At 52.7% G+C, this 25,449-nt stretch overlaps 14 protein-coding genes and 1 non-coding gene across 15 annotated transcripts; 8 read left to right on the forward strand and 7 right to left on the reverse strand.

Moving 5' to 3' along the window:
• Position 1: 1 nt before the first annotated feature.
• On the reverse strand, positions 2 to 2,791 carry NOP4 (RNA recognition motif-containing protein; the record flags this gene model as incomplete). Its single annotated transcript, XM_056207809.1, has 1 exon — positions 2 to 2,791. One exon carries the CDS (start codon positions 2,789 to 2,791, stop codon positions 2 to 4), a length of 2,790 nt encoding a protein of 929 aa, XP_056063784.1.
• Positions 2,792 to 3,057: 266 nt separating this feature from the next.
• On the forward strand, positions 3,058 to 4,581 carry MVES1_002992 (uncharacterized protein; the record flags this gene model as incomplete). The annotated part of the gene is made up of 1 exon (XM_056207810.1): positions 3,058 to 4,581. One exon carries the CDS (start codon positions 3,058 to 3,060, stop codon positions 4,579 to 4,581), a length of 1,524 nt encoding a protein of 507 aa, XP_056063785.1.
• A 127-nt stretch (positions 4,582 to 4,708) lies between these two features.
• On the reverse strand, positions 4,709 to 5,137 carry EAF6 (chromatin modification- protein eaf6; the record flags this gene model as incomplete). Its single annotated transcript, XM_056207811.1, has 1 exon — positions 4,709 to 5,137. The coding sequence occupies one exon, from the start codon at positions 5,135 to 5,137 to the stop codon at positions 4,709 to 4,711; it is 429 nt and encodes a 142-aa protein (XP_056063786.1).
• Positions 5,138 to 5,228: 91 nt separating this feature from the next.
• On the forward strand, positions 5,229 to 6,111 carry MVES1_002994 (uncharacterized protein; the record flags this gene model as incomplete). The annotated part of the gene is made up of 4 exons (XM_056207812.1): positions 5,229 to 5,384; positions 5,416 to 5,604; positions 5,770 to 5,850; positions 5,884 to 6,111. 4 exons carry the CDS (start codon positions 5,229 to 5,231, stop codon positions 6,109 to 6,111), a joined length of 654 nt encoding a protein of 217 aa, XP_056063787.1.
• Positions 6,112 to 6,234: 123 nt separating this feature from the next.
• On the forward strand, positions 6,235 to 7,515 carry CIA1 (Cytosolic iron-sulfur protein assembly protein; the record flags this gene model as incomplete). Its single annotated transcript, XM_056207813.1, has 6 exons — positions 6,235 to 6,277; positions 6,313 to 6,735; positions 6,767 to 6,855; positions 7,177 to 7,217; positions 7,252 to 7,288; positions 7,318 to 7,515. 6 exons carry the CDS (start codon positions 6,235 to 6,237, stop codon positions 7,513 to 7,515), a joined length of 831 nt encoding a protein of 276 aa, XP_056063788.1.
• Positions 7,516 to 7,551: 36 nt separating this feature from the next.
• Positions 7,552 to 12,727, forward strand: PMC1 (P-type Ca(2+) transporter; the record flags this gene model as incomplete). Its single annotated transcript, XM_056207814.1, has 4 exons — positions 7,552 to 7,935; positions 8,191 to 8,242; positions 8,547 to 8,565; positions 8,695 to 12,727. 4 exons carry the CDS (start codon positions 7,552 to 7,554, stop codon positions 12,725 to 12,727), a joined length of 4,488 nt encoding a protein of 1,495 aa, XP_056063789.1.
• A 128-nt stretch (positions 12,728 to 12,855) lies between these two features.
• MVES1_002997 lies at positions 12,856 to 12,948 on the reverse strand. Its single transcript has one exon. It is a non-coding gene; the product is annotated as a tRNA-Val (tRNA).
• Positions 12,949 to 13,036: 88 nt separating this feature from the next.
• On the forward strand, positions 13,037 to 13,960 carry MVES1_002998 (uncharacterized protein; the record flags this gene model as incomplete). Its single annotated transcript, XM_056207815.1, has 1 exon — positions 13,037 to 13,960. One exon carries the CDS (start codon positions 13,037 to 13,039, stop codon positions 13,958 to 13,960), a length of 924 nt encoding a protein of 307 aa, XP_056063790.1.
• A 35-nt stretch (positions 13,961 to 13,995) lies between these two features.
• MVES1_002999 (uncharacterized protein) lies at positions 13,996 to 16,743 on the reverse strand (the record flags this gene model as incomplete). Its single annotated transcript, XM_056207816.1, has 1 exon — positions 13,996 to 16,743. One exon carries the CDS (start codon positions 16,741 to 16,743, stop codon positions 13,996 to 13,998), a length of 2,748 nt encoding a protein of 915 aa, XP_056063791.1.
• Positions 16,744 to 16,918: 175 nt separating this feature from the next.
• On the reverse strand, positions 16,919 to 19,228 carry SRP68 (signal recognition particle subunit srp68; the record flags this gene model as incomplete). Its single annotated transcript, XM_056207817.1, has 1 exon — positions 16,919 to 19,228. One exon carries the CDS (start codon positions 19,226 to 19,228, stop codon positions 16,919 to 16,921), a length of 2,310 nt encoding a protein of 769 aa, XP_056063792.1.
• An 88-nt stretch (positions 19,229 to 19,316) lies between these two features.
• Positions 19,317 to 20,021, forward strand: MVES1_003001 (uncharacterized protein; the record flags this gene model as incomplete). Its single annotated transcript, XM_056207818.1, has 1 exon — positions 19,317 to 20,021. One exon carries the CDS (start codon positions 19,317 to 19,319, stop codon positions 20,019 to 20,021), a length of 705 nt encoding a protein of 234 aa, XP_056063793.1.
• A 30-nt stretch (positions 20,022 to 20,051) lies between these two features.
• On the reverse strand, positions 20,052 to 20,993 carry RSM25 (mitochondrial ribosomal small subunit component; the record flags this gene model as incomplete). Its single annotated transcript, XM_056207819.1, has 1 exon — positions 20,052 to 20,993. The coding sequence occupies one exon, from the start codon at positions 20,991 to 20,993 to the stop codon at positions 20,052 to 20,054; it is 942 nt and encodes a 313-aa protein (XP_056063794.1).
• A 62-nt stretch (positions 20,994 to 21,055) lies between these two features.
• MVES1_003003 (uncharacterized protein) lies at positions 21,056 to 22,526 on the reverse strand (the record flags this gene model as incomplete). Its single annotated transcript, XM_056207820.1, has 2 exons — positions 21,056 to 21,073; positions 21,108 to 22,526. The coding sequence occupies 2 exons, from the start codon at positions 22,524 to 22,526 to the stop codon at positions 21,056 to 21,058; spliced, it is 1,437 nt and encodes a 478-aa protein (XP_056063795.1).
• Positions 22,527 to 22,677: 151 nt separating this feature from the next.
• On the forward strand, positions 22,678 to 23,856 carry MVES1_003004 (uncharacterized protein; the record flags this gene model as incomplete). The annotated part of the gene is made up of 4 exons (XM_056207821.1): positions 22,678 to 22,750; positions 22,786 to 22,899; positions 22,938 to 23,275; positions 23,311 to 23,856. 4 exons carry the CDS (start codon positions 22,678 to 22,680, stop codon positions 23,854 to 23,856), a joined length of 1,071 nt encoding a protein of 356 aa, XP_056063796.1.
• Positions 23,857 to 24,106: 250 nt separating this feature from the next.
• CHS7 (Chitin synthase, class 7) lies at positions 24,107 to 25,154 on the forward strand (the record flags this gene model as incomplete). Its single annotated transcript, XM_056207822.1, has 2 exons — positions 24,107 to 24,251; positions 24,289 to 25,154. The coding sequence occupies 2 exons, from the start codon at positions 24,107 to 24,109 to the stop codon at positions 25,152 to 25,154; spliced, it is 1,011 nt and encodes a 336-aa protein (XP_056063797.1).
• Positions 25,155 to 25,449: the final 295 nt, after the last annotated feature.

The raw sequence follows: 25,449 nt of genomic DNA on the forward strand, positions 1-25,449 counted from the left end.
ATTATGTAGGCGTGTGCTTCCGTTTGCGCTCATTGCGCTTTTTTCCAATCAGGGAGCCCAGCAAACGGCTCTTGGATTCCTGATCCGCGTTTTGTACAGCCTTAACACGGGCCTTGGTATCGGTGATGCGTTTGTGTCTATCCTCTTTCTCGTCAGATGCTGCGTCGTTGTCAGGCGCGTCGGTACGCTGTCGCTTTGCAACACTTTTCTCACGCGCTTGCTGCTGACGCAGGGTGCGCTTTCGGACTGTAGTGATGTTTTCAATAGAAAATTCAACGCGAAGCATACCGCGTAATTCACTCTTCACAGCCTTGACTCCTTCTTGCTCCAAATCTTGTATCGTACTCGTCATGCGTTTCATACGTGTCTGATCCTCAGATGTGTTTGCATTTTTCAATGCAGCGACTTGGGCAATGAGGTCTTCTTGGTACCACTGCATCAAAAGGCCAATGACATCTTTGTTCCCATTCATCCAACGCAGCGCTTTTAGCGCGTGGACAAATGTACGCATTTCTAAAAAGCCATAGCCACGAGAACGGCCTTGCCCAGAAATAGGATCCACTCGCTCATTTTGGCGCACAACTTTAGACTGGATCACCAGTGAGGGCGGCGGCCGCTTTCCGGGCGCATTTAGCTGGGACGGTTTAATGTTGGGGCTTTGTGAATGATCCTCTTTCTCATCTTTGGTAAGGTCTGCACGCACGCCAGACCTGACTTGGTCGGTAAACGCGCGCAAAGCGTGTAGAGCCAATCGTTTCAGCATCTTATCCGTGACAAACAGGGGAAGCTGGTGCACTGCTAAACGCGTCTTTGACACATGAAGCGAGGGGTTGGCGCCGAGCTGAGCGCGACGGATCGAAAATGCCTGCTGTCTTTTCTCTGTCTCCTTTTCAGAAAGCATTTTCATGAGAGGCGTGTTGGGGAATGGTACACCCTCGCGCAGAAGCCACGTATTACGGTTGTCGTTCTTCTCGCGTGTCTTGCGCGAGGCTGTCTCGAGCTCGGTGGCTGTCTCACGCGTCACAGCGCGAACTACATTCAGTACACGTCCGTGAAGTGTAAAGTTGGAGACCAACGGCGCAGATGGATCGGCTGTAAGCACGGATGGAGTAGAGAATGGATTTGTTTGGGGAATTTTGGAAATAGGGTCGCTTACTGCCGTCTCTCTGTACACGATATCCGCACTGTGCAAAGCGGAGTCTGCTGATTCGCGCTTCCAGAAGCAAACAAAGCCAGTTCCACGGCTCCGCTTTGTTTGTGGGTCCATTGCGATTCGTGCGTAGCGTAGAGGACCGAACCTACGAAACAATTCTTTGAGCTCCTCTTCGGTTGCTTGATAAGGGAGATTGCGAACGAAGAGAATCGTTCCAGTGTCTGTAGATGCCATTGTAGGCTTTTGTGGTTTGTCTGCTTCACTCGCATCCTCCTGGCCGTCTTTGCTTAAATCGTCACCGTCACTAGAGTCATTTTCGTCGTGATCCTCTTCATCGTCGCTTTCATGGTCCTCCTCATCCTCTTTTTCCTCTTCCCCCTCATCCTCATCTTCATCTTCACGAGATCGCTTACGGGTTTTGGAACCCTTGGGCTCGAGCTGCGCTGCATCGTCCGCTTCTTTTTCTATTGCAAGATAATCTTTTTGCGACAAGGACCAATCCACTGCGACAGGCCTTGCTGGCTGTGCATTTTTCCGTACCTTGTCGAGTTGTTCCTTAGCCGCATCACGACCCTTCTTCCCAGCTGCTTTTTTTAATAAAGCCTGCTCAGCAGCTCCGTGCCTTAAAGACAAACCATTGATAGCGTCAATCGCACGAGAAGCGCCGGTACGCGACACATACCAAATAAAAGCAAAGCCCCTACCACGCTCCGGACTAGACTCGCTCTTTTGCGATGTCGGCATTGTGATGTCATAAATCGCGCCATACGGCAAAAAAATTGCCCGCAGATCGTCCAAAGAGATATCAAATGGAAGGTTTCGCACAATAAGGCGGCTGTCCCTGTTCATAGACGGCATTTGATGCGCGGTATCCCATGCACTCCCATTGAACTCCTCGATTCTTTCTTTAAGCATCTTTTCCTTTTCGAGCTTCTCCGGTCGCATATGCTGCTCGCGTCGCATAGCGCCGTCAAGACGCTTTTTTAACTCCACACTGAGCTGTGCTCCCTTGAACTGATGCGCATGCAGTTTACCCACGGCTGCCATGGCATGATTCGGAGTACGGAACTGTACGTAGGCAACATCGGTAGATGGAACGCCATTCTTCTCGGCAAACGCAACATTGTCCACGTCGCCCAGTTTACGGGCCCGCTTATATATAGATTTGGTATCTGCTTGCGGCGAACATCGCGATAGTCCCGAGATCACGATTGTGCGCATCGCGTTAGAGTCACGGTCCCCAAGTTTCACTAGCGAACTTGTCCGTACTTTGGGTTTTGATTCACGAGCTCCGTCCGTGGATGTACGAGCGTCCGGCCATTCAAGTTGGATATGACGACGCGACCCGTCGATGCTGGCGCCTTGAAATTTGTCCAAAGCATTTTTCGCATCTTCCGCATCCGCATATGTCACATACCCCACACCTTTGGACTTTTTCGTTTCGCGGTCTGTCACAACAAATGCACGACGCAGCGGCCCGACATCGCTGAAAAACGTAGACAAGTCGGTATTGGTAACTGTATAAGGCAGTCTGGTAACAAATATAGTGCTCCCATGCTTTATTCCTGCAGCACCAACGCTCGCAGTGGATGATGGTGGCGCCACATTATCCATTGTTGTTTGCTTGCCGTCCGCCATCGCGCCGACTTCAAAGACGTTTCGCCAACATGCGGCTGGGCATAAAAAAAACCACATGCAGACAATGGGCAATTATTAATCTAAAGTTAGTAAGCACGGCAAAAATTTGTAAAAAGTGGTTCGGCATGCACGTTCTTAGAAGAAGTTCTAGGCAATCTGCTTATGCGAGTGGCTGTGTGCAGCTGCCCAAGCCAGGCAAGATGCATATGAATTACCGACTGGACCTTACACTGTACCATCTACATCCCCTCCATTATACTACTACCATGCTCAGTGTAAACTCAGCACTGAAACTGCTAGCCGGTATTTGCATCTTTTCGCAAGTAACGGGATCTGTAGTCCCAACGGATGGGTTTGAGATGCATAACTTTCTCGGACGCCGTGGTTCAAATTCGGGCGCTGGTTCCATCGAAGATCCTGGTATATTTCCCGGTCCCGATGGCCGGTCTCAATTTTTGAAAGGCTGGCCTGAGCTGCCTCCTCTCCCAGGAGCTAAGATTGACAATGAGACGTTCGTGGTAGGCAAGCAAAAGGCGGTTATCACCACCTACATCAATGAGAAGTACGATGCCAGCAAGATTAAGCGCGTTGTTATCCAGCTTCATGGCGAATACCGTGACGCATGGAACCAATGGATGTATGCCAATATGTCCGCTACCAAAGCTGCCAAGGCAAGCAAAGATATTAACCTTGACGAAATTCTCGTGGTTGCCCCCATGTTCTTCTCGATTGAGGACCAAGGTGCATACCCAGTGGATTCGGATGGTGTCAGTAATAGCCATGCGCTTATTTGGAACCAGAATGGCTGGGGTGATGTTGCCGATGCCATTTATCCAGTTTTTGATGCCGATGGAAACTTGAGCAACCCGTCGTACAACTTTACGAGCAGGGCTGTGGATAAAGCGCACAAGGCTTCCAGACAGAGCAGTCGCTCTATGAAATCCGCAAGTACCAAAGCGCATTCTACAAAGAAAGGGAAGCGCAACTTGGTGGGCTTGTCCGACAAGAGAGCGGAGAGTGATGGCCCCCTTCTTGCGAGTCTCGACGCTTTGGATGCCTACTCAAAATATTTTAGCGACAAGGGAAGGTTTCCCAACTTGAAAATGATTGTCATGGCAGGTTTTAGTATGGGTGGCCAAACTGTGGGTCGTTACATTACCTTCCGCAAAGACACGGAAAATGACGACAGGATCAACTATTGGGTTGCTAGTCCGGCATCGTTTATGTATTTGAACAGCAGCCGCCCTGTTCCAAATCCGGAAAAGTGTTCTGGGTACGATGACTATAAATATGGTTTGAGCGGCAAACTTCCTGCATACTTTAACCGTTCTGTCGACACGCAAAAGGACATCCTTAATCGCTATTTGACGCGTAAAACCACGTACCTCGTTGGCTCTGATGACAGTAGTGCGGGCGATACGTCGTGCTCCGCTATGGTTCAGGGCCACGACCATGTTGACCGTATGCACAATTGGGTCAACCTAGTGCTTCCTTACCTCCCTGGCAACCCTACGCCTGGCAAGATGCCGAAAATTATTTCTGCGGCTGTCGTTGATGGAGTGGCGCACAATGCTGCTGGTATCATTCTGTCGACTGCAGGTGTTCAAAGTCTCTTTCTTATGGACTACAATGGACGTGGTCTAGATGCTAGTGGTCCTAGCGTGCTTAAGCCTGGTGAAGATGAGCGCGGTATTCCGCAAAATGCAGCGCCTCATGGACCTTCTCCTATCTTGTCACTTTACGGCTCTCTCCTGGCAGTAGTAGCATCGCTCGTGCTGCGCATGCTCTAAATGCCTTCTTTGTGAATTGCTGTAATTTTACCATGCTCTACAAACATAACTTGTTGCAGAAACTGACAAAGTTTTTACGATTATAGTACATTAAGAAATACAATAAATTGCACTTTCACATAAAGCATTAGTTACGCGCACTGTCGTCTGCCTTCCGTTTCAGCTTGTACCCAACTGATTGACCCGCTTCTTTGTCCTCGGTAGCCGGTGTATTCATTTTCAGCGCAATGCTACGCTGATAGGTAGCACTACTCGTGCTGAATATCCTGTCCTCATTCGATGGCGCCGGTGTACTTGAATTACGGCCTGTAGCCATCCCGGTGATGCTCGACTTCATATAAGTGTCAAAGCCACGGATCACGTTGCCGCCGCTGTGTGCTGTGTTGTTCAAGTACGAGCCCTCGTACAAGTAGATCTGCGATTCCAAGTCAACTAGATCTTTGTCGACTTTAGACTTGTTCGCAAGACCTTCTTTGAGCTGCGCCTTTATAGCATCGTATTGCTGAGTCGCCTCTTCGAGCGAGCCACGCAGCGCAGGCTCAGCAGCGGGGGTCATTGGTGGCGACGAGCAAGGCTAGAAAGTGGGAAAAAAATTGCGTCCACAACTCCACTCGTGCCGACGACACGTTTTGCTCGACCGACCGACCATGGACCCGTTCCAAATACGAATGGAGTTCCTGGCGCTCGTCAAGACGTTGAATGCGAGTGAGCATTCCATTCAAAAGACGATTGCGTTCGCGCTCCAATACGCCCACAAATGTGCAGACGATATATGGGACTGCGTCATGACCGAATGTTTCAAAGTATGTTGTGGAGCCATTTCACTGACTCCAGGCTCCTGGAAACACGCGCATCAACATATTATTTATGCTAAACTCGCTGTTTACCGATGATTTCCAGACCAAGGCACCACAAGTTGCAGCCTACAAAGCACTAGCGCAAGACGCGCTCCCTGACATCGCCAAAATGGTTGTTCCTTCCGACAATTTGGATGCAGTGCTGAATGTGGCAAGCACACGACAAGTAAGCAAGTTTTCTGATCGCGCTAACAGAAAAGATCCTCACGTCTTGGCGCTTACGAAGAACATTTGACCCCGAACTCGTATCCTCTGTGCTTCACGGAGTAGAAGAGCGCGCAGCAAGGCACGTAGTTTCTTTAAAGCTAACATTGGCAGCGTGCGTAGGAAGGCACAAGCAGGAGATATGAAAGAGGCTGCAAATATATCCCGCTCCGACATTCTTCGCCGTATCGAAGAGGATCGCGAAAGAGTATGTATCGCTAAAAAAACATGCTGACTGCAGCACAAACGGCTGCGTGAGAATAGCTGGAAACTACCTCCTATGACATTTCTTCATGCCTTGAAAATGCATCAAGGTGAGGAGTCTGTGACTGCGATGCAGTTGGAATTCGATCAAGACTGGGAGACAACGAGCGATATGAACGAGGACGACTTGGACTATTTTCGCGAAGAGACTATGCGGTGGTGGGGCACCGGCAGCGGTCCCGTAAAGAATCCAACGAATGTGTAATTCTATAAAGTAGCAGAGCGAATACCCAACATACCCTTCGACATGCGGCCACGGTTTGGGAATTAGGTTGCAGCGGTGGATTAATTACCAGGCACATGACGTGTAGCAACTAACTGGCTTGCCATGACGGAGCCGACACCGCTTGTGCGCGTCACGTCCCTGCAAGGTATGTTGAATTTAATACACGATATCTCATACTAGGACATGCCGAGACGGCATGGTCTCTTGCGTGGAACCCGAAATATAAACTCTTAGCAACGTGCTCGACAGATCGCGATGTTCGGCTACATGCCTACCAGGAGCTGCCCTCGGTAGTGACAAGCGAGAAGCAAATGCTATTTACGCTGCAGGACGTGATTCCCACAGGACACAAGCGTACGGTGCGCCAAGTCGCATGGTCGCCAAGCGGGGACATTTTGGCGACGGCCTCCTTCGACTGCTCCATTGGAATTTGGGAGCGGACGCCGCAGGAGATATTGAACACAAATGCATCTGACGAGCCGGAATGGGAGTGTTCGGGAACATTGGAAGGACATGACAGCGAATGCAAAGGCGTGGCTTTCAGCCACAATGGGAGTCTGCTTGCGAGCTGCAGTCGCGACAAGAGCGTCTGGATTTGGGAAGGTTTGTTGGTTTATCAGGCTGACCCGCCTAGTACAGCCCGACTCTGAGTTTGAGTGCCTGAGCGTGATGATGGAACACTCGCAAGATGTCAAGGCAGTTGCATGGCATCCGCATGAAGAAGTATGTGCACGTTTGGAACCTGACGCGTCAGCTTTTGGCATCATGCTCCTATGACGATACCATAAAACTCTACATTGACGATCCTTCTGAAGACTGGTTTTGCTACTCGACATTAGCGGGCCATAGCTCGACCATTTGGTCGATCGCCTTTTCTCCGTGTGGTCAGTTCCTTGCGTCCGGGTCAGATGACAACACAATCCGGATATGGAGCCGATTCAGTGCAGAAGAATGCGCAAAGAGAAGCCTGGAGCCAGAGGGGAAAATTCCAGGTCGCGCTGGGGACAAATGGCTTGAGACGCGCTGCATCAATGGACATCATAGCCGTACGATCTACAGCTTGAGCTGGACGACTGGGGATTCGCGTGATACTGCACAGCGCTTTGGAAAACTGGCTAGCACAGGCGCTGACGGAAAGATTAATGTGTTTTACATTGTACGTATGCAGTGACGCGCTGATTTCAGGGAGGCGATGTACATGTACCCCAGGTCCGCCTTGCCGCTTGTGTTGAAAACGGCCACGACAATGCCGATATTAACTGCGTGGCATGGGCGCCTGTACATAAAAACAGCGAGCCTGGCAATGACGCCGAGGAAGCACCGTTCATGCTGGCCAGTGCGGGCGACGACGGCGTCGTGCATATTTGGACTCTGCCTCAGTAGCCCACCTCCACAAAAACCGCTGCCACTTTTCGCACCATGGCAGGCCGCGTCGCTGTGGATAGAGTCTTGCAATCTGCATTACCCTTAGTGCCCGAGTATGGTTTTACATTGGCTGCCGTACGCAAGGCCATAGAATCGAATCCGATGTCCAGTGCAACATCACAGCAGCCCAAGGATCTCGACCGTGTACTCGCCATCCTGTTTCCTGGCCCTGACACGGCGCCGACCTCGGCGCCTAGACGTCTATTTCAAGCGTGGGATGACGAAGCATGGGCCAGCACGGTCTCGAATTTCACGGACAAAGCAGTGAGGGACGCAAAGGCCGAGCGCATTCCGTGCCAGGCCGCGTTCGATAGCGCCGTGCATCTGCTCTCTGATCGGCTCTCCTACAGCACTATTGTACAGCCCCACTTGCTTCCTGTACGTTTATCCGAGAGTGCTAAAACTAGATGCTGGCGCTTGTATCCAGCCTGCCGCTGGGAAACGTGTGCCTTGGCCCGTTCGCATCGCGGCTGTGCGAGCAGTTTAAATTGCCAGCCGTAACGGCGAATATCCCCAACCCATTTCCTCTAACGAAACGTGCAACGCATATGGCAGACTTGGCATGCAATGCTGCGGGCATATCCGGCAAACACGGTGTACGTCTTTAAGCATTAGTATCCTGACATCGCATAGCCCGAATGGTATGCGCTTCGCACCCGTCTTGGCGCGGCGTATGGCACTGCAGGTACGGCCGTTGGATATGCATCTAATGCCAGAATTAACATTGGCTGCACAGCTTGATATGAGCTATTTACAGGCGGCGCAGTTGTTAGAGCGCATCGCCAATACCCCGGGCCCTGTGTTCTTGGCACATCAAGCGTCTCAGCACCTCCACCAATGGGCTGAATGGGGTGGGAGAGGCTGGCTTGGTACGTGCATTCCTGTGCCCCGTCATTATACTAATAAATAGGTATTCTCCGTAGTTGGGGGCTCTAGCTGCGCACAGCGGTCCAATCTTGTCATTGGAATGCAAGTTTTCATATATTTAGAGGCCGCGGCATTAGGGCTGTGCATTGGGCCGTCCGAGGCGCCGCGAATATCACGTGTTGGTATGCGGAATGAGTCGCAACAAACGGACCAGTGTTGCCACCACGACTGCAAATAATTACTTGTTCACGACATATGCGCTCGCACCAGTGACTATTTCCCAAGCGCTGATATATTACACATGCAGTCTGCCATTGAGGCTGAGGAATCTAATGGTATCCCAGAAGGGCATTGGGGCGCCCCGCCTGTCTTTGTACAGAATGTGACAGCAGCGCAACCCAATACGTTTTGTGCACAAGACGTAGTGCAGCCTTCTCAAACACATATTGGAGATGAGCATTGGGCGAATGGTGACTTGCTCACTGTTGAGACGGATGTCGGGCATGGGCCGCATAAGTCTATTGATACGAATCAGTCGTGCCCCATGAGCCAGAAGAAAGCAAGTGTTGTGCCCGAGCAGGAAGACGACGAGGATGAGGGACCACGAACTGGGCTCAAGGGCTTTATAAGCACCACAAAAGAGTATTTAAAAGGTGACACTGACAGGGTGGAAAGGATGGCGTTTGAAAAGGAAATCAAGGAGCGTCTTTCCATGGACCCTGCGCCATTTCTCTTTTCTTCCAGTGAATTGTGCTCTTTGATTGACCCAGAAGATATCGATCGTCTGCACAACATGGGCGGCACCGCAGGCTTGATGAAAGGCTTAGAAACGGATCCGAACATGGGTCTTTGCACGGATAAGTGCGAGGGCACGATGCTGGACGAACGCCGCCGCGTATACGGTTCCAATAATCTGCCACAACGCAAGTCAAAGAGCCTACCCATGCTCATGTGGCTGGCCTTGCAGGATAAAGTGTTGATATTGCTGATCGTCGCTGCAATTGTTTCACTCGCGCTCGGTCTATACCAGGACATCCCGCGCCCGAAAGAACGTATTCCATGTTTGAATCCCCCGCCTGGCTTTGACGACTGTCAGAAACCCAGTGTCGATTGGGTTGAAGGTGTCGCGATTATGGTCGCTGTAGTGATTGTCGATTTGGTTGGCTCCTTGAATGACTGGCAAAAAGAAAGGCAATTTCGGGCGTTGGACGCCAAAAAAGATACGCGAGATGTCAGTGTTTTGCGCAACGGAAACAAGACGCTTATCGATATTCACGACGTTCTCGTGGGTGATATCATCTATGTCGAGCCCGGAGACATGGTCGACTTTGACGGTGTGGTCCTGAAAGGTTACAATGTAAAGTGTGACGAGTCGAGTGTCACGGGAGAGTCTGACATGATCGCAAAGGTGTCGTACGATGACTACATGGAGGATTTGGCAAGTCAGGAAGCATCGACAAAGCACAAGAGTTGTTTTATGATTTCTGGCTCCAAGGTGAACGAAGGCATTGGAGAATACGTTGTCACTGCCGTTGGCCCTCTTACCTTTTACGGAAAGCTTATGCTCTCCTTACGTGCCGCGCCGGAGAATACGCCACTGCAGGCGAAGCTCAACAGAATGGCGGAGCTGATTGCCAAGCTTGGCACTGCCGCAGGTGTGCTCTTGTTCACTGCATTGATGATCAAGTTCTTTGTGCACCTCGGACGGGAAAACTCTATTACCAGTGATATTGGAAAGCATTATGGCGAGAAGTTTATCAACATCCTCATTATTTCTGTCACCATTATTGTCGTCGCTGTTCCCGAAGGTCTTCCCCTTGCAGTGACGCTGGCTTTGGCTTTTGCAACGCGCCGCATGTCTAATCGAAACTTGTTAGTGCGCGTCCTTAGCTCTTGTGAGACGATGGCGAACGCAACTTGCATTTGCACGGACAAGACCGGTACATTGACACAAAACAAGATGCATGTAGTCGCTGGCTGCATCGGCGCAGGATTCGAATTCATGGACAGCGTGAAGATGGAAGTGCATGCGCAACTGAGTGATAATGTAGTGTCGCTGGAAAACTTGACCTCAGACTTGTCGCCGCCCATCCGCGACATGCTGACGAATTCTATTTGCATCAATTCTACCGCATTCATTCCAGAAAACAAAGAAGAGGTGGTTGTTGAATCGGAAAAAGAAAAGTCCTTGTTTCCTTGGCTCACTGCCATGTTTGGCAAGGCCCCCCACGATCTTCCGCGCGAAGAAGACACCATGTTCATTGGGTCCAAGACGGAAATAGCAATGCTGAGCATGGTCCAAAACCTGCAATGGGGCGACTTTGAAAGCATACGCGAGCAGGCTGATATAATCCAGATCATTCCCTTTGCATCACGCAGGAAAGCAATGGGTGTTGTTGTAAAAACGGACAATGGCTATCGGTTTTACACTAAAGGAGCCAGTGAAGTACTTCTCCAACGCAGTACAGCGTGTGTGGTAGCGAAAGCGGGCGAAAGCCATAGCGATCAAATCCCTACGCTGCCAATGGATGAAGCGATGCGAAGCACACTGGAAACAACAATTCACGACTTTGCATCGCAATCGCTGCGCACCATTAGCATGTGCTATCGCAATTTTGACAGTTGGCCACCGCCTGGCGCCAGTATGCTGGAAGGAGACGAAGTCGATTACGAGTCGATAGCTAGCGACCTCACCATGCTTGGTATCTTTGCCATTGAAGATCCGTTGCGGCCTGGCGTAAAAGAAGCCGTGCGCGCTTGTACCAGGGCTGGCGTTCAAGTCAAGATGTGCACTGGTGATAATCTGATCACAGCTTGCTCCATTGCAGTACAGTGCGGCATCTACAAACCAGGAGGTGTTGTCATTGAAGGACCCATGTTCCGACAGCTGAGTGATGAAGATTTGACGCAGATAGTGCCTAACTTGCAGGTACTGGCACGATCAAGTCCCGACGACAAGAAGAAGCTGATCGATAAATTAAAACGTATGGGAGAAGTTGTTGCAGTCACCGGAGATGGTACCAATGACGGGCCTGCTTTGAAGTCTGCACACGTCGGCTTTTCCATGGGCCTTGCTGGATCCGAAGTTGCAAAAGAAGCAAGCGATATTATTTTGTTGGACGACAACTTTAGCAGTATTGTCGACGCCATCAAGTGGGGTCGCTGTGTGAACGACTCGGTCCGCAAGTTTTTGCAGTTCCAAATCACTGTCAACATTGTCGCTGTGGTTGTCACTTTTGTTTCTGCTGTGGCGAGCGAGCAAGAGACTTCGGTGCTCACCGCAGTACAACTTCTCTGGCTCAACTTGATTATGGACACACTTGCCGCTCTGGCATTGGCAACGGATCCCCCAGACGACACTTCATTGGACAGAAAACCAGACAAGACTACCACGCCACTAGTAACAACCGACATGTGGAAACAGATTGCCGTGCAGTCTATTTTTCAAATTATCCTTGTCTTTGTCCTGAATTTCAGAGGCAGCGATATCCTGAATATGAGCAGTGAGGATGCCGCACATGAATTGCAAAATAATATCCACCTTGGCGCGCTGATTTTTAATGTATTTGTTTGGTGCCAACTTTTCAACGAAGTCAATGCGCGCCGCTTGGACCGCAATTTGAATATTTTCCAAGGCATCCGTAATAATCTCTGGTTTGTCCTCATCATCGCGATTGAGATTGGTGCTCAGGTTTTGATCATGTTTAAAGGAGGACAAGCGTTTAGCGTTACTGAGCTCAACGGACGCGACTGGGGTATCTCTATTGTTGCTGGCTTTGTTTCTTGGCCGCTTGGTGTGCTCACCAGGCTTTGTCCTACGCAGCCCATTGAGGATTTCTTGATTCGATTGCATCTGATGCCGGATCCAAACGCACTGCCTGTCGAGTCTCCAGAAGCACAGACCATGAAACTTTCTCCAGAGTATTACAACGATTGGAACGAGCCTGCTGTGGGACGACTGGCTGAGAAACTGGGCGCATTTTCCCGTATTCGTGGTGGACGACTGCGTGCGAGTAATTTGGTGATGAAGAGCAGCAAGCGGCGTATGCGGGAGAAGAATGTGCATCCGCAGGATTTGTTGGCCATTGTCCCTGCAATGATTGGTGCGAGTGTCGGCGGTGGTTGGAAGCATTTTAATGCCGACCAAACCAATACACAGGGTCGCGATGGGGGAACAGCGAACCAAGGGCCCCAACTTTCTGCGCGCACTTTGTACAAGGAAGGGAAGCTTCGTTTCCATCCGAATACGCTCAATGATACTCCCTACCTTTTGTACCTTTCCGGCGAGAGCACGCATTATTAAATTGTATATATTGCTACCTGTATAGCGCGTGTTAATGTGAATAGTGTAAGCGAAAGCGTGTGGTGTGTATGACGAACAAAAGTGCAAACAGAGAAAGGAGGGATGCACAAGAAAAATATATAAAAATGTAGTCCAACCCGGAATCGAACCGGGATCTTATCCGTGCGGGACTGTGTCCACGGATTGTGAAGGATACGTCATGACCGTTAAACTATTGGACTTGAATCCTTGTACACTACCGTCATAGTGGTCTCCTTAACCAATTTACCAGTGTTGATTGCGCCACTCCCCACCCCACCGCTGCACAGAATGCAACAGCCAGCGCTGCTGTTTCTGACAGACTGGGATGGCACCATCACAGAACACGACACATTGAGTTTAGTTGCACCCACCGATACACAGGTTCAGGATGGAAAGAACACATTTGCATACTACGAAAATATGTACCAAGAGACGATGAGCAAGTTCAAGGACGACTATGGGCCTATCGATTCTGAGAATACATTGCGCGAGTACATTGGAGACGTACTAAAAGCTGAAAAGATCACATTAAACAAGATTATTGAAGACGGGCTTTTCCAAGGCATTCGCGGCGATGAATTGCGCTCGCGTGTCTCGCAAGTCGCATTCCGGCCTGGCTGGGACCAAATCCAAGCGTGGATTTGCGCGCATACGCCCTGTGATTGCGTGCACGCTTACATTATCAGCATCAACTGGTCGCGCCAATTCATCCACGAGGCACTCTTGCTTAATACCAAAGAGAAACAGGGTGTGGATTGCAATACCACTGGGTTTGAAGGCATCCTCGCAAACGAAGTCGAGGAATGCACGGGTATTTGTACAGGCCGGATTGTGGGCCCGAATGGCGCGCCTCCCCTCTTGACCGGCATTGACAAACTGAACATCTTTCGGGACATTAGGTCGCAGTACGTCAAAGAGCCCATAACTCTCTACCTTGGCGACAGCGTGCCAGACCTGTTGTGTCTTTTAGAAGCCGACGTTGCCATTATTATGGGCAACAATCCGAGTTTACTTAAAGCTCTGGACGATTCTGGCCTCTCTCTCTGCATGCGCACCATTGCAAACCTGCGCGACGTCGTGCAGCATGGAAATTTGCCCGACCAAACGATGCTTGTCCGTACTAATACGTGGTGTCAAGTGATGGAGATCATCACCGTGCTGACAGACAATATAGACGCGCTATGTACCTTACGCGCCAAGAGACGGACATGACAGTAAGATTTTTGAACTGTATTATTACGTAGCTGTCAGTATATAGGCACCATAAGCTCGTCCAACGACGCAAACAACTCGGACAAGGCAGCGCTGGTCGCAACCCGAGAATCCAGCATCTGAGATGCAAATGCATTCGCCGCGTCATTAACAGTATCCGCTTCTGAGGGGGCAAGCTGGAAAAGGCTGTTGGAATTGTTGTTGTACAAAGAGATGCCACCGACAGAATCGCTGGAACCTTGGAGCGTTTTGTCCGCGCTGGGCGACTCTGTCTTGCGCGTACCGCCCTGCTGCTGTGCCAATTCTTCCGCAACAAGCGTCTCCACCAGCTTGATCGCGACCTTTTGCGACTGGGGCAACTGCGTATTCATCGCACCGTTTACGTCGTTTGCCTCGGTCAAATAGTTCATAATCAGCGCAATGTCGTCGCGGAGTTGGTGCGCTACTTGTGACGACCCTTGCGATTTGCGTGTAAGCTCCAGCAAGTGCAGCGAGAGAACGATTGCTGCCTGGAACAGGTGGTGGCGGAAAACAGAATGGCGCTGAACAGACGGATGCACATTGTCGATCTGCTGCCTGCACGAAATAATGGTCCGTGCCGCATCCACAGCCACGCGTGTGGAATAAGCGTACTTCTCGTCGTGATGGCCACGGCACATGTCGTCGCGGTGCAACATGAGGAGTTGGTGGTTCACCGCCTCAAAGATGATGAGCCGGTGCATGGCCAAATACGGGCGCTGCAGCTGCTCTTGTCGCACCTCGGGCAGCTGTTCCAAGGCGGGATCGGGCCGAAGAAAAACAGGGAGGGAAGCGAGCAAAGACCTAAACTTTGCATCGTATTCCAGTACGGGATCGTACGACTGGATACCAAAGCGCAGTGCGTCGCCCCATTGGCGTCCGAGCTCAGCGATTTCGTACACGTACGGCGTGAGGTTATTGATTGTCGCGCGGCCATCCTCCTTGATGTGGGGAAGCAAATGTGTTTCGCCGTCGGGCAATTCGTCTTCGTCCACATTCAAAGGGAACTTGGTCGTTACGCGCGACGTATCAATGGTCGATGCGCGGTTGAACACCGTGCTAAGGATCATGTCTTTACATGCAATCTTGTACCAAAGTCTGCGCGCTGCCTCGCGCACCAAATGTGACCGATCGGGAAGACTAGTGGCCAAGTTGATGAATGGCTTGGTAGGTCGCCCCGCCGAAGTGCTGGGCACGCCGACGACTGCAGAAAGACACACTTGCTTGCTCGCCGGCGAGTGTTTCCACTGCTCCTCGTCGTCCTTTGCAGAGCCCAGGGTTTGATACCCTTGTAGCTCCGCAAGGCGCACCAGGATAGACACGGTAGTGAGACAAACACACAATTTTCCGCGTGCGGCGTGGTGATCAACTGAGAGCAGCAACGCGGCAATGTGGTTCCAGTTGGTCTTGTTCACAAAGTCGTCCATGGCCATCAGCGACTGGGCGGTGTCGATCCAGGAGTCAACCACGGAGCCAATCTGGTCGGTGGTGGTGCAGAATCCCTGTTCGATAAAGAAGCGCGGTTCGGTGTATTGCGCGGCAAGAGCCAAAAGTACGAGCAAGAGAGCCAAGAAAGACAAATCGATATTGTCCGGCGCAGTGGACTGCATGCGGGTCCAGTTCGCAATCTGCGAGCGCAAATTGGTAAGCTGCATTTTTACCAGACGCCAGCTGATGCCATAGGACACATGAAGGTCGACGGTCTGGAGGATTTTCAACAAGTAGTCCATCTGTTGGTTGTCGGGGAGTTGATCGAGCGCGGCGCGAACACGCGGGGCTTGGGTCGCGTTGCCGAGGCTGAATGCGGCCGAGTCAAAAAGCGCGCTCACAATATTTTGGCGGGGCAGGCTTTCGGCGTCGGCATTTTCACCGGCGCGACCAAGTCCGGCTTGGTCGCTCGTGCCGAGCTGACCATGCTGGCTGTGGCGCGCAAACATGGCCAGTGCATCTGCGGCAATGTTCTGCTCGGCTTGCATCTGCGCCATTTGGGTACCGTCGCCGGAATGCGTGGGACGGTGATGCTGCTCCATTTTCGCGCGCCAGAATGCGAGCTCGGCAGCGACGGCTGCGTCCTGAGAAAGTGCTGAGTTGGAGCGCTCAGGATTCACATCTCCAAGAGAAAGCGTCGTGCCGAGAAGCAGCGGGTCGATTTGCGCTTGGCTGCTTGCAGTGGTGCCTTGTATGTCGTGCGATGTCTGCGAAGATGCGGTGGAAAGCCGCTGTTCCAAATGGCTAATGCGCTCAATAACTGCGCGCGTGTCATTATCCAGCGCAATCTCCGTGCCATGCGCGCCCGCCCAGTCGCTGCCGAGGCCCATAGCGTGACCATTGTCGGGCTTGGAAAACTGGAGCGCGGTGGGTGAATGCATGTCTGACGGCATCGACATATCAGAGGACCACACGCAGCGCTCTGCAGGAATGCGGTGCTTTTGACACTGGCCGCAGTATGGGTGCTGCCGATCGCACTTGACCTTGCGCTGCTTGCATGGGTAGCACGTATTGATTTTGCGTCGTTTGGTGGAAGGCGGCTTTGTTTGGGGTTCCGGTGGCGGGATCCTATCACGGCCGCCTCCAGGAAGCACGTTGGAGGAAAGCGCGTCTACCGCGTGGTAGTGCTGTCCAGTATGGTCACCCATACCAAAGGACTGCGCAGATTGGACCTCGGACGAAAGTGAGTGCGTTTGGAGCGAATCAACACCGGTCCTGCCTATATGAGCAGCGTTCCCATCGGCGGCGCCGTGGGATACGTCGGAGAGTATTGCCATGCTATTACAAACGTTGGGTCGACGGCACACGCGTTAGGTTGCTGTTGGAGTGGAGGCACTTCAGTCGGCCGATGCAGACGCGTTTCGGCCAGGGCGCGTAGCAGTGATGGTAGCAAACAGCGGCCGAGACGAAAACGGACCCACAACAAATACGCCACGTGGCTTTGACTACAAACTAGGTACGGCGGAGCCAGCCGAGCCAGGAAGAGGGTTGCTGCTGCGCTTCGAGCTTGCGCTCCTCTTCTTCCTCGAGCGCGTTCGCGGGATCGTAGGGAGTATCGGCTGGGGGAATATTGGGAGCATCCACAGTGTCTGCAGGCACCTCGTCTATAGCTTCGTCCATGGCGTCCGTGGATTCGTCAGCGGATTTGACCAGTTCACGCGCCTGTGCACGCATATGCTCGAGATCCATTGGATCAAACGAGACGTGCCGCAGTGCATGGTGGTAAATAGTCTTGCCCCATTTTGTATCACGCAGCGCAGTAGTCGGCGCTGCGTGTGTCGTAGCCATTGCGTTCAACACCGCGCGCTGCGTATCGACAAGCTCCGCTTTCAATGTGTCAAGAACATTTTCACCGAGCAGTGTCGGTGAGAATGCCTTGTCCTCTTCTTCCGCACCGTCTGCAAGCTCGAGCGACTGGGCTGCCTGGCGCACATAAAGCTCGGCACGCTGCAGAAGCAGCGCAGCCTCTGCAAAGAGCGAGTGCTGCATAAATGCGCGCGCGAGGTACTTGAGCAGCACTGCATTGTAATAAAACCGCTTGGCTTCCATCAAACTCGACACATCCGGCTCACCTTCGACGACCACCAGACCGCCAATTCCCAAAAGAGAACTGTCGATATTTTCCAGCAATTTGGCAATGCCCGGCACCGTGCGCAGGGCACGGCGCTCTGCCTTGGCCGTAGCGACGTGCACGGCGCGTTCAGATTGCATATTACGGAGTGCAAGAGCGCGCACATGTTGTCCGCTCCGAGCGTGCTTCCTTTTGAAAGATTTTGGCGTTGTGCGGGGTCTTTTTGCGCGTGCGCCGGGCTGCGATGGCTTGGCGCTGGGGCGCGCGATACTGGGCGCCTGTACAAAAAGACGCGCGTCAAGCATAGCCCGTGCCTTGGCCCCACGCTTCAGCGCTTTCGCCTCGACCTCGTCGGCCAGGCGCACATTCCGTGCGATGCGCACACAGAGCAAGCGATAAAGAATGAGCTCGTGAGCATGGCGCAGCTGCTGGCCGGCTGCCTCGTAGCGTGCAGAATGACTTTTTGCCAATGCCTGTGCATTGTCATCAACAAGAATACGCACGGCGTCTTCTGCATCGGTGAGAGCGCCCAAAACGCGGTCGAACGGATCCAGCTCGCCGTGGTTAGCGCGCTGTGCGCCGGCCGAGCGAATCGTGCGCACGCCGCCAGCGCGTTTTGCATTGCGTGCGGCATGAGAAAGACGTGTGCGAGGCGCATGTGTGCGCTGTGTAGGCTCGCGGGTGGACCCATGCTCGGAGAGGTACTGCTCCAAGCGCGCCTGCTCCTTGTTCACCTGCGCAACCGTATCGTGCACTTCGAAACTGCGGAGTGGGATATCATGGGAACGCCATTTAAGATGCAGCGGCTCGGTAGCCTCCAATCCAGCATGCTCTTTCTCGAGCTGGTCGACACGCTCTACGTAGCCGGGGATTGTACGTGCACAAGCGTCGCGCGTAGCAACGCGCTGGACAATGGCGGCTGTGTCGCCAGTCTTGTCGTCCACTGAATACGCGGCAAAACGCACTTGAGCATCGAGAGCATCCAAAAAGCTGCTTGCGAGTGCCTCGTCGCGGCTCGTTGCGCTGTTCTCTGCAATCTTGGCAAACAGGCTGCGTGTAACTGCACAGGACGTTAACGCGAGCTCCCAATCGCCTTTGATAAATAGCACAGCGCTCTTTACTAGACCGACATAGGCCGCACACTGTGCACGCTCCACGGCATCCAAATGATTGTTCATGGCGTCTGCTAGCACCTCTAACTTCTCGGCAAATTGCACGGCGCGGCGCCCGCGCGCAATGCTGCGCCGACGCAGCACTGCCCTGGAAATATCGCTGCTATCTTGTGCGGCCCACAACTCCTCGGCAGATGCAAGGCAATGCTCCGCCTCAAAGAGCAAGAGCTCCAAGGGCCGCGCGTCCTGGATTTGCTCGAGTGCGATTTCCTTGCGCGTAAAGGCATGGCTTTTGTCTTTATCAGCTGCGCGCTGCATCTCGGGCGTTATGCAAATGCGTCGCTTGCGATTCTTGGACGCACTCGCTTTCTTGCCTTGCACACTGGACTCGTCGACATGCGTCAAGCGCAGCGCTCGGCGGACACGATGCGTCTTTTTCGTGCAAAAGCGGCGGTAGCGCTCCCAGTCCTGGTGGCGCATGCCATGTTCATTGCGTGCCTCTCGCACGAGCTTCAGCACGGGAAATGCCACGATGCCGAGCGAGGGGGGGAGAGCCTGTTCTTCCACACGCACATCCATCGCCGACAAGACGAAGGCGCAGCGTCATTCGGCCGAAGTTCTGGCGAGCTGTGCGCAACGTCGCCAGGGAGCGTGTATGGAAAGCGCTATGGACCACGACAGCATTGCTCCGGGTGCGCTCAAGACGCCCGTGTTTACACGCCTGAAGGGCAGGCGCATTGTGCTGGCAAGTGGAAGCCCACGCCGTACCGAACTTCTAGCGAGCGTTGGCATCCACCCCGAGGTAGTGCCGTCCATGTTCGAGGAAGACTTGCCAAAGAGCGACTTTGTAGGAGAGGCCGTGTACGAATACCCTGTCGCTAATGCAGGCGAGAAGGCATTGGAAGTGTATAAGCGGCTTGTGCTAGAAAATCCGGCAGACCCGCCCGAGCTGGTGATCGGTGCAGACACAGTCGTCATTGCCGACGAGCAGATTTTGGAAAAGCCGCGGGACAAGATGGACAACTTGCGTATGCTTGCAGACTTGTCTGGCAAGCCATGCACCGTAATTACGGGCGTTGCCATAGTCCACCCCGTGCTGTACAACCCTGGGTACAAGTTGCGCACGGTCGTCGAGCAGACGCGTCTCTATTTCGCCGACATTCCTGCGCCCTTGCTCCAGGCATACGTCGACGACGGCGAAGGGATTGATTGTGCAGGCGGGTTTGCGATCCAGGGCAAGGGTGCGCTCCTGGTGCGCGGCATTGAAGGCGACTATAACAACGTAGTGGGCTTCCCATTGTTCAGTGTCCTTACACACCTGCACGAGTTGATCGAGGATGAGGAACTGGACTTGGAAGGCATAGGCGCATAGTTTTGTTTTATATAGGGTATGGAAGCGTGCTCATGAGAGCGCGTTGGCAATACCGAGGAAATCACTGGTTTCACCTGCATCTTTTTTTGGCTCGGGAGCATTGCTGGGTGGGCTTGGCGCGCGAGAACCAGGCGCGCTCGTTTGGCCGCTGCTGGAGCGCGCAGCTGCGCTCAAGTAGACTTGACCGCCAGAGAAAAGCGTATCCACACGCTTCTTGCGTTCCGCTGCGCCTGGCGTCCCAGAAGCATTACTCTCGTCCGAGGCAGCAACGTCAGTGCCAGAGAGCGCAGCCCACTTGTCCAACTCGCGCTGTTCCTTCACAAAGCCGCGATCGGTCTCTGAAGGGCCCAGATCGGCACCCAGGTAGCGTGCTTCGTAATTCGCGTAGCGAATACGGTGCTCGCGCTCCGCTTGGATCGCATGGTATGTCGCCAACGTGCGGCGGTACGCGTCAGAGAGCGACATGTTGCCCATCGCACTCGTTTTCTGTGTGCATTGAATTACATCTTCCACATTGGGGTTTAATCTGCTCCAGTGGTACAGCTCTGGCATGTGCCCTTCAGCGATCTCTGGACTGCTATCCAGGTCCAGCGCATAGTCCATTTCCACAAGTGTGCTTGCGCGTTTGGCTTCCCACGGATGGTCGCGAAAAAATTGTCGCCGAATTCGGTCCGCCTCGTACACTATCGGCAACGGTCGCAGATTCGGGAGCTGTGAGCGCATCTTCTTCGCTGAATTCAATGCAGAACGCCCTTTTTTCTGGTTTGCAGCTTCGAGTGCCTTGCTCCGCGTTGGACCCTGCAAGCTGCGAGGAAGGTCACTGTCTGGCCTGGGCAGCGCCGCGCGCGGCGGCACAGTCGTAGCTGGGTAGCGCAGCGCGGTATCGTACCATGCGGGAGAGGACTTCAAGTACCCTCCCTGCAAAAGCCGACCAACCGTCTGTGCTACTTGAATCGGAATTCTTCGCGGCATCGCAAGGACAAAAAGGCAAGAAGGGCGGCGCAACGCAATACAGCGCTTATGTAATATACTACTTAGGAAAGCAGACGCGTCTGTGTGGGTCAGTGTGTGTGCGTGCAAACGTACAAGGATACACGCGCGCGTCTTGGAAAGACGCGTGTATATATCACGAATTTCAGCGTCAGAAACCAGTGAGATATCTGCAAGAAGATACGCAATATCTTTCATCGAGTCCGTGCTTTGCTTGTCGACATTGTGCTCGCCGATAATCTCATTGACGGCAAGCAGCGCACCGGGCTGGTTATGATGAACGTAGCAAATACGGATCGAGCGCACTTCTTGCTCGGTAATGTGGCGCAAATTTACTTCTGGGAAATTGACCGCGCCGATACTGCCGCCAAAGTTGAGGTAGCGGCAGAGCGCATTGCCGACCTCGATGCCAATCATGCTCTGTGCCTCCTCGGTGCTGCCACCGATGTGAGGCGTGAGAATGACGTTGGATTGTCTTTGCAGTGCAGAAGTCCATTCATTTAGTTCGTCGTTGAATGTCTTGGCTCCATTCTTGGCCGGCTCGCGGGGAAATACATCGACGGCGCCGCCCGCAAGATGCTTCGACTCGAGTGCGTCGATAAAAGCGGGAATATCCACGACCGTGCCGCGCGAGTTGTTCAAAAAGTATGCTCCGGGCTTCATCATGGCAAATTCGCGCGAGCCAATCATTCCACGCGTCTCGGGAAGGCCGGGGACGTGCAGGCTGATAAAGTCTGCTTCGGAGAGCAGCTCGTCAAGCGTGTCTGCCTGGCGTGCGCTGCCAAGCGGCATAAGCGGCATTACGTCGTAGTAAATGACTCGCATACCCATTGACTCTGCCAGCACGGACAACTGCGAGCCAATATGACCGTACCCAACAATGCCCAGCAGCTTGCCACGCAACTCAAAGCAACCTTTCGACACCTTGTTCCACGTGCCACTTTTAAGCTCGAGCGTACGATCGACAAACTGGCGCGAGAGTGCGACCATCTCGCCGATAACGAGCTCAGCGACGGAGCGCGAATTGGCGAACGGCGAATTAAATACAGGAATGCCGTGGTGCGCCGCTGTTTGCAGGTCCACCTGGTTCGTGCCGATACAGAAGCAACCAACCACAAGCAGTTTTTCTGCGGCCTCGAATACGCGTCGCGTTAGTTGGGTCTTGGATCGGATACCAATGGCGTGGTACTCGCTGATTTTGGCCACAAGCTCGTCTTCAGACCATGCGTTCGTATGAAAATCAATTTCATAGCCCTGCTCGCGCAGCATCTCAACCGCACCTTGGCTCACATTCTCAAGTAGCAAGATGCGGATCTCTTCACGATCGAACGGCTGGAGCAAACGGGGATGCTGCATGCCGCCTGGGAATGAAAGACGCCGTTGATTAGGGGGCGACGTAGCCAAAGGCTCGTGTGACAGCGCCTGCTGCATCGCTGAAAGCGTCGAGAATGACACGCCGTCAGCCTGTCTCGAATTTGGCGAATGTGCTATGCGTGTGAACGACTGGTTCGTCATCGTTGCCAAGCCTTCTGAGTCACTGCGCAAGAACGTAGGTCACACGTGATCGCGTGGCTGCACGTGGCAAACGGGCGGTTCAAAGCGCCACGTGGCTGGTGTGGACTAGCAGCGTAGACATCACTCGGGCCTTGGTGTTTTACTACTCAAAATGGCTTCACGTCGTCGTGCTGTCAAGAAGGGTGTGTCCTTCTGTCTGATGGTTGTCGGTGCTAGCGGCACTGGTATGTACTTAAATACGCATTGTGCTGACATGCAGGCAAAACCACGTTTGTGAACACATTGTGCGATACAAACGTGATTGAACACAAGGACAACGATCCGCAAGCGGCCAACATCGAAACTGGCCTTCAGATCCAGCCTGTCAACCTCGGTATGTGCTGATAATTGTGGGGTTACTTACCGTGCCAGAGATCGAAGCAGAGGGTATGCGCATCGGCCTGACCGTTGTCGACACGCCTGGCTTTGGCGACAGTGTAGACAACGAGTATATGTTCGACGAGATTCTTGGGTTTTTGGAGCGTCAATACGATGACATCCTTTCCGAAGAGACCCGTATTCGCCGCAACCCGCGTTTCCGCGACAATCGTGTTCATGCGCTGATTTACTTTATCCAGCCGACAGGTCACGGACTGAAGGAAATCGACATCGAGCTTTTGAGGAAGCTGAGCCCGAGGGTGAACGTTATTCCCGTGATTGCGAAGGCCGACTCGTTCTCACGCCAGGAGCTGCATGATTTCCGCAAGCGCGTATGTACTCCTCTACCTGCTCATGCTGACCACAGATCATGGAGGACATCGAATACTACGGTATCCCCATTTACAACTTCCCCTTCGACCCCGAGGAGGACCACCCCGACACGATTGCAGAAAACAGCGAGCTGCGCTCGCTTTTGCCATTCGCTATCGTGGCCTCGGAAGACTCTGTGCTAGTCAATGGCGAGTACGTCCTTGGGCGTGCGTACCCTTGGGGTACTGTGGAAGTTGAAAACCCAGAGCACTGTGACTCTAACCGCTTGCGAAGTGCCTTGTTTGGTACGCACCTGAATGATCTCAAGGAGATCACGCACGACTTCCTGTACGAGAACTACCGTACAGAGAGGCTCTCTCGTGGTGGCTTGCCCCAGGGCTACCAGGGCGATCAATCCGCTCCAAGCGAAGAATTTACGGCCAGCCAGAGTGTGCGTCTCCGCGAAGAGGCACTGCGCCGAGAGGAGGAGAAGCTCAGGGAGATTGAGCTCCGCGTCCAACGGGAAATTATGGAGAAGCGCCAAGAACTGCAGGCCAAAGAAGAATCGCTCCGGTCGCTTGAAAGCCGCGCACAGCAGTAACTGTAGTCATGCTTCATATATTTCTATAGCTTCCTACAGTGTCCCAGCATTCCTATGCGCAATGGATCTTGCTTTGTCGACGTCGATTTGTTGCTGCCCGCTCGGCCGGCGGCGCCTGCGAATTTATGCACCCTTGCCCCTTGCGGGTCGAAACAACGAAAATTACCTAATAGGTAGTTTGTACATGATGACAAACGTTTGTCGCTAGATTGCTACCTCCCAAGGTGCCTCTCTTTCGAGCCGAGCCAGGATGACCTTCTCATTCGGTGATTACAATGGCACATGCACGTCCATTGCATTGGTATCATGCCCACTGCTAGGATCCGATTTGGGTATCGTCCCTCAATGCTACTCGCGCAACATTGACATAAACAATACGATCATTTTCCAGCCAGGTATGTTGACAAGTGACGCGTTGCTGACACCGACTAGCTACTTGCATTATTCATATTGCCGCTGTTATTATGACCGTTATTATGGTATACCACGTCCACTGCAAATACACTGCTGTCGGTCGCAAGGAGATCGTTTTGTTCTTCTACCTCTACGGTCTTTCGGAGCTCATTGTCCTATTCCTTGACTCTGCGGTGATTCCGACACACACAGGTGCTTACCTCTGGTTCACTGCGATCTATGTTGGCTTAAAATCATGCATATTCTGGTGTCTTATGCTGAATGGTTTTGTTGGGTTTCAGTTTGCGGAGGACGGTACGTCGCTCTCTGTGTGGACCTTGCGCATCACTACACTCGTCATCTGGGCTATTAGTTTCGGCGTGTCAGCATGGACATTCACAGATCGGACCAAGGGCGCAAGCCAAGCCGGTCTTTGGTTCTTTGAATTTGTGTTCCCACTGGTCATGGTTGTGATTTACATTGTCTCCCAGGTGATTCTCGTGCTGCGCACCTTGGATGAGCTTTGGCCGATCAACGATATTGTGTTCGGCACACTCGCATTTACCGCTGGTCTTATTCTTATGTATGGCTTCAGTGTTCAGATCTGCGAAAATGTGAAGCACTATATTGACGGCACATTCTTCGGTACTCTCTGCACCCTTTTCGCCGTGATGATGGTGTACAAATACTGGGATTCAATTACAAAGGAAGATCTTGAATTCAGCGTTGGCTCGAAACACAATGCTTGGGAAAACAAGGAGCTCGTGCACGATTTTGACGGGTCTAATCACTCGCACGACGGCCCTGGCCGCACCTCTGTGTCAGGGCGCACGTTTAGCAACTTTGGCCCGCCTTCGCCGACGAACGGCATCACCAAAGTGGACCCGAGCCGGCCTCAACTCTAGCCTTGCTCTTGTAGGCCGAAAGGGATCGTGCATTCACGTTGTAATATCCATATGTTTATAGATCAATGTTTCATATTCCTTCCTCGGCGATGCGCATCGCACATGGTCTTTTTTTTAGCACGTGGCTGGTCCATGAAAGGTACACGACCAACTCACTAAGCTTGTCACTTTCCACCCAAAATCTTGTTCTATGGCGCTGTACATTAGCGACACACGCATACAACCAATTCGAGGAGAAGATAGGGGAGACCAGAATGGCCCGCAGCATCCTTTTGTGCCGCAGGAGGGACCAGTT

The sequence above is a fragment of the Malassezia vespertilionis genome, chromosome 6, assembly GCF_029542925.1.
Source record: "Malassezia vespertilionis chromosome 6, complete sequence".
In the NCBI taxonomy this organism is placed as follows: Eukaryota; Fungi; Basidiomycota; class Malasseziomycetes; order Malasseziales; family Malasseziaceae; genus Malassezia; species Malassezia vespertilionis.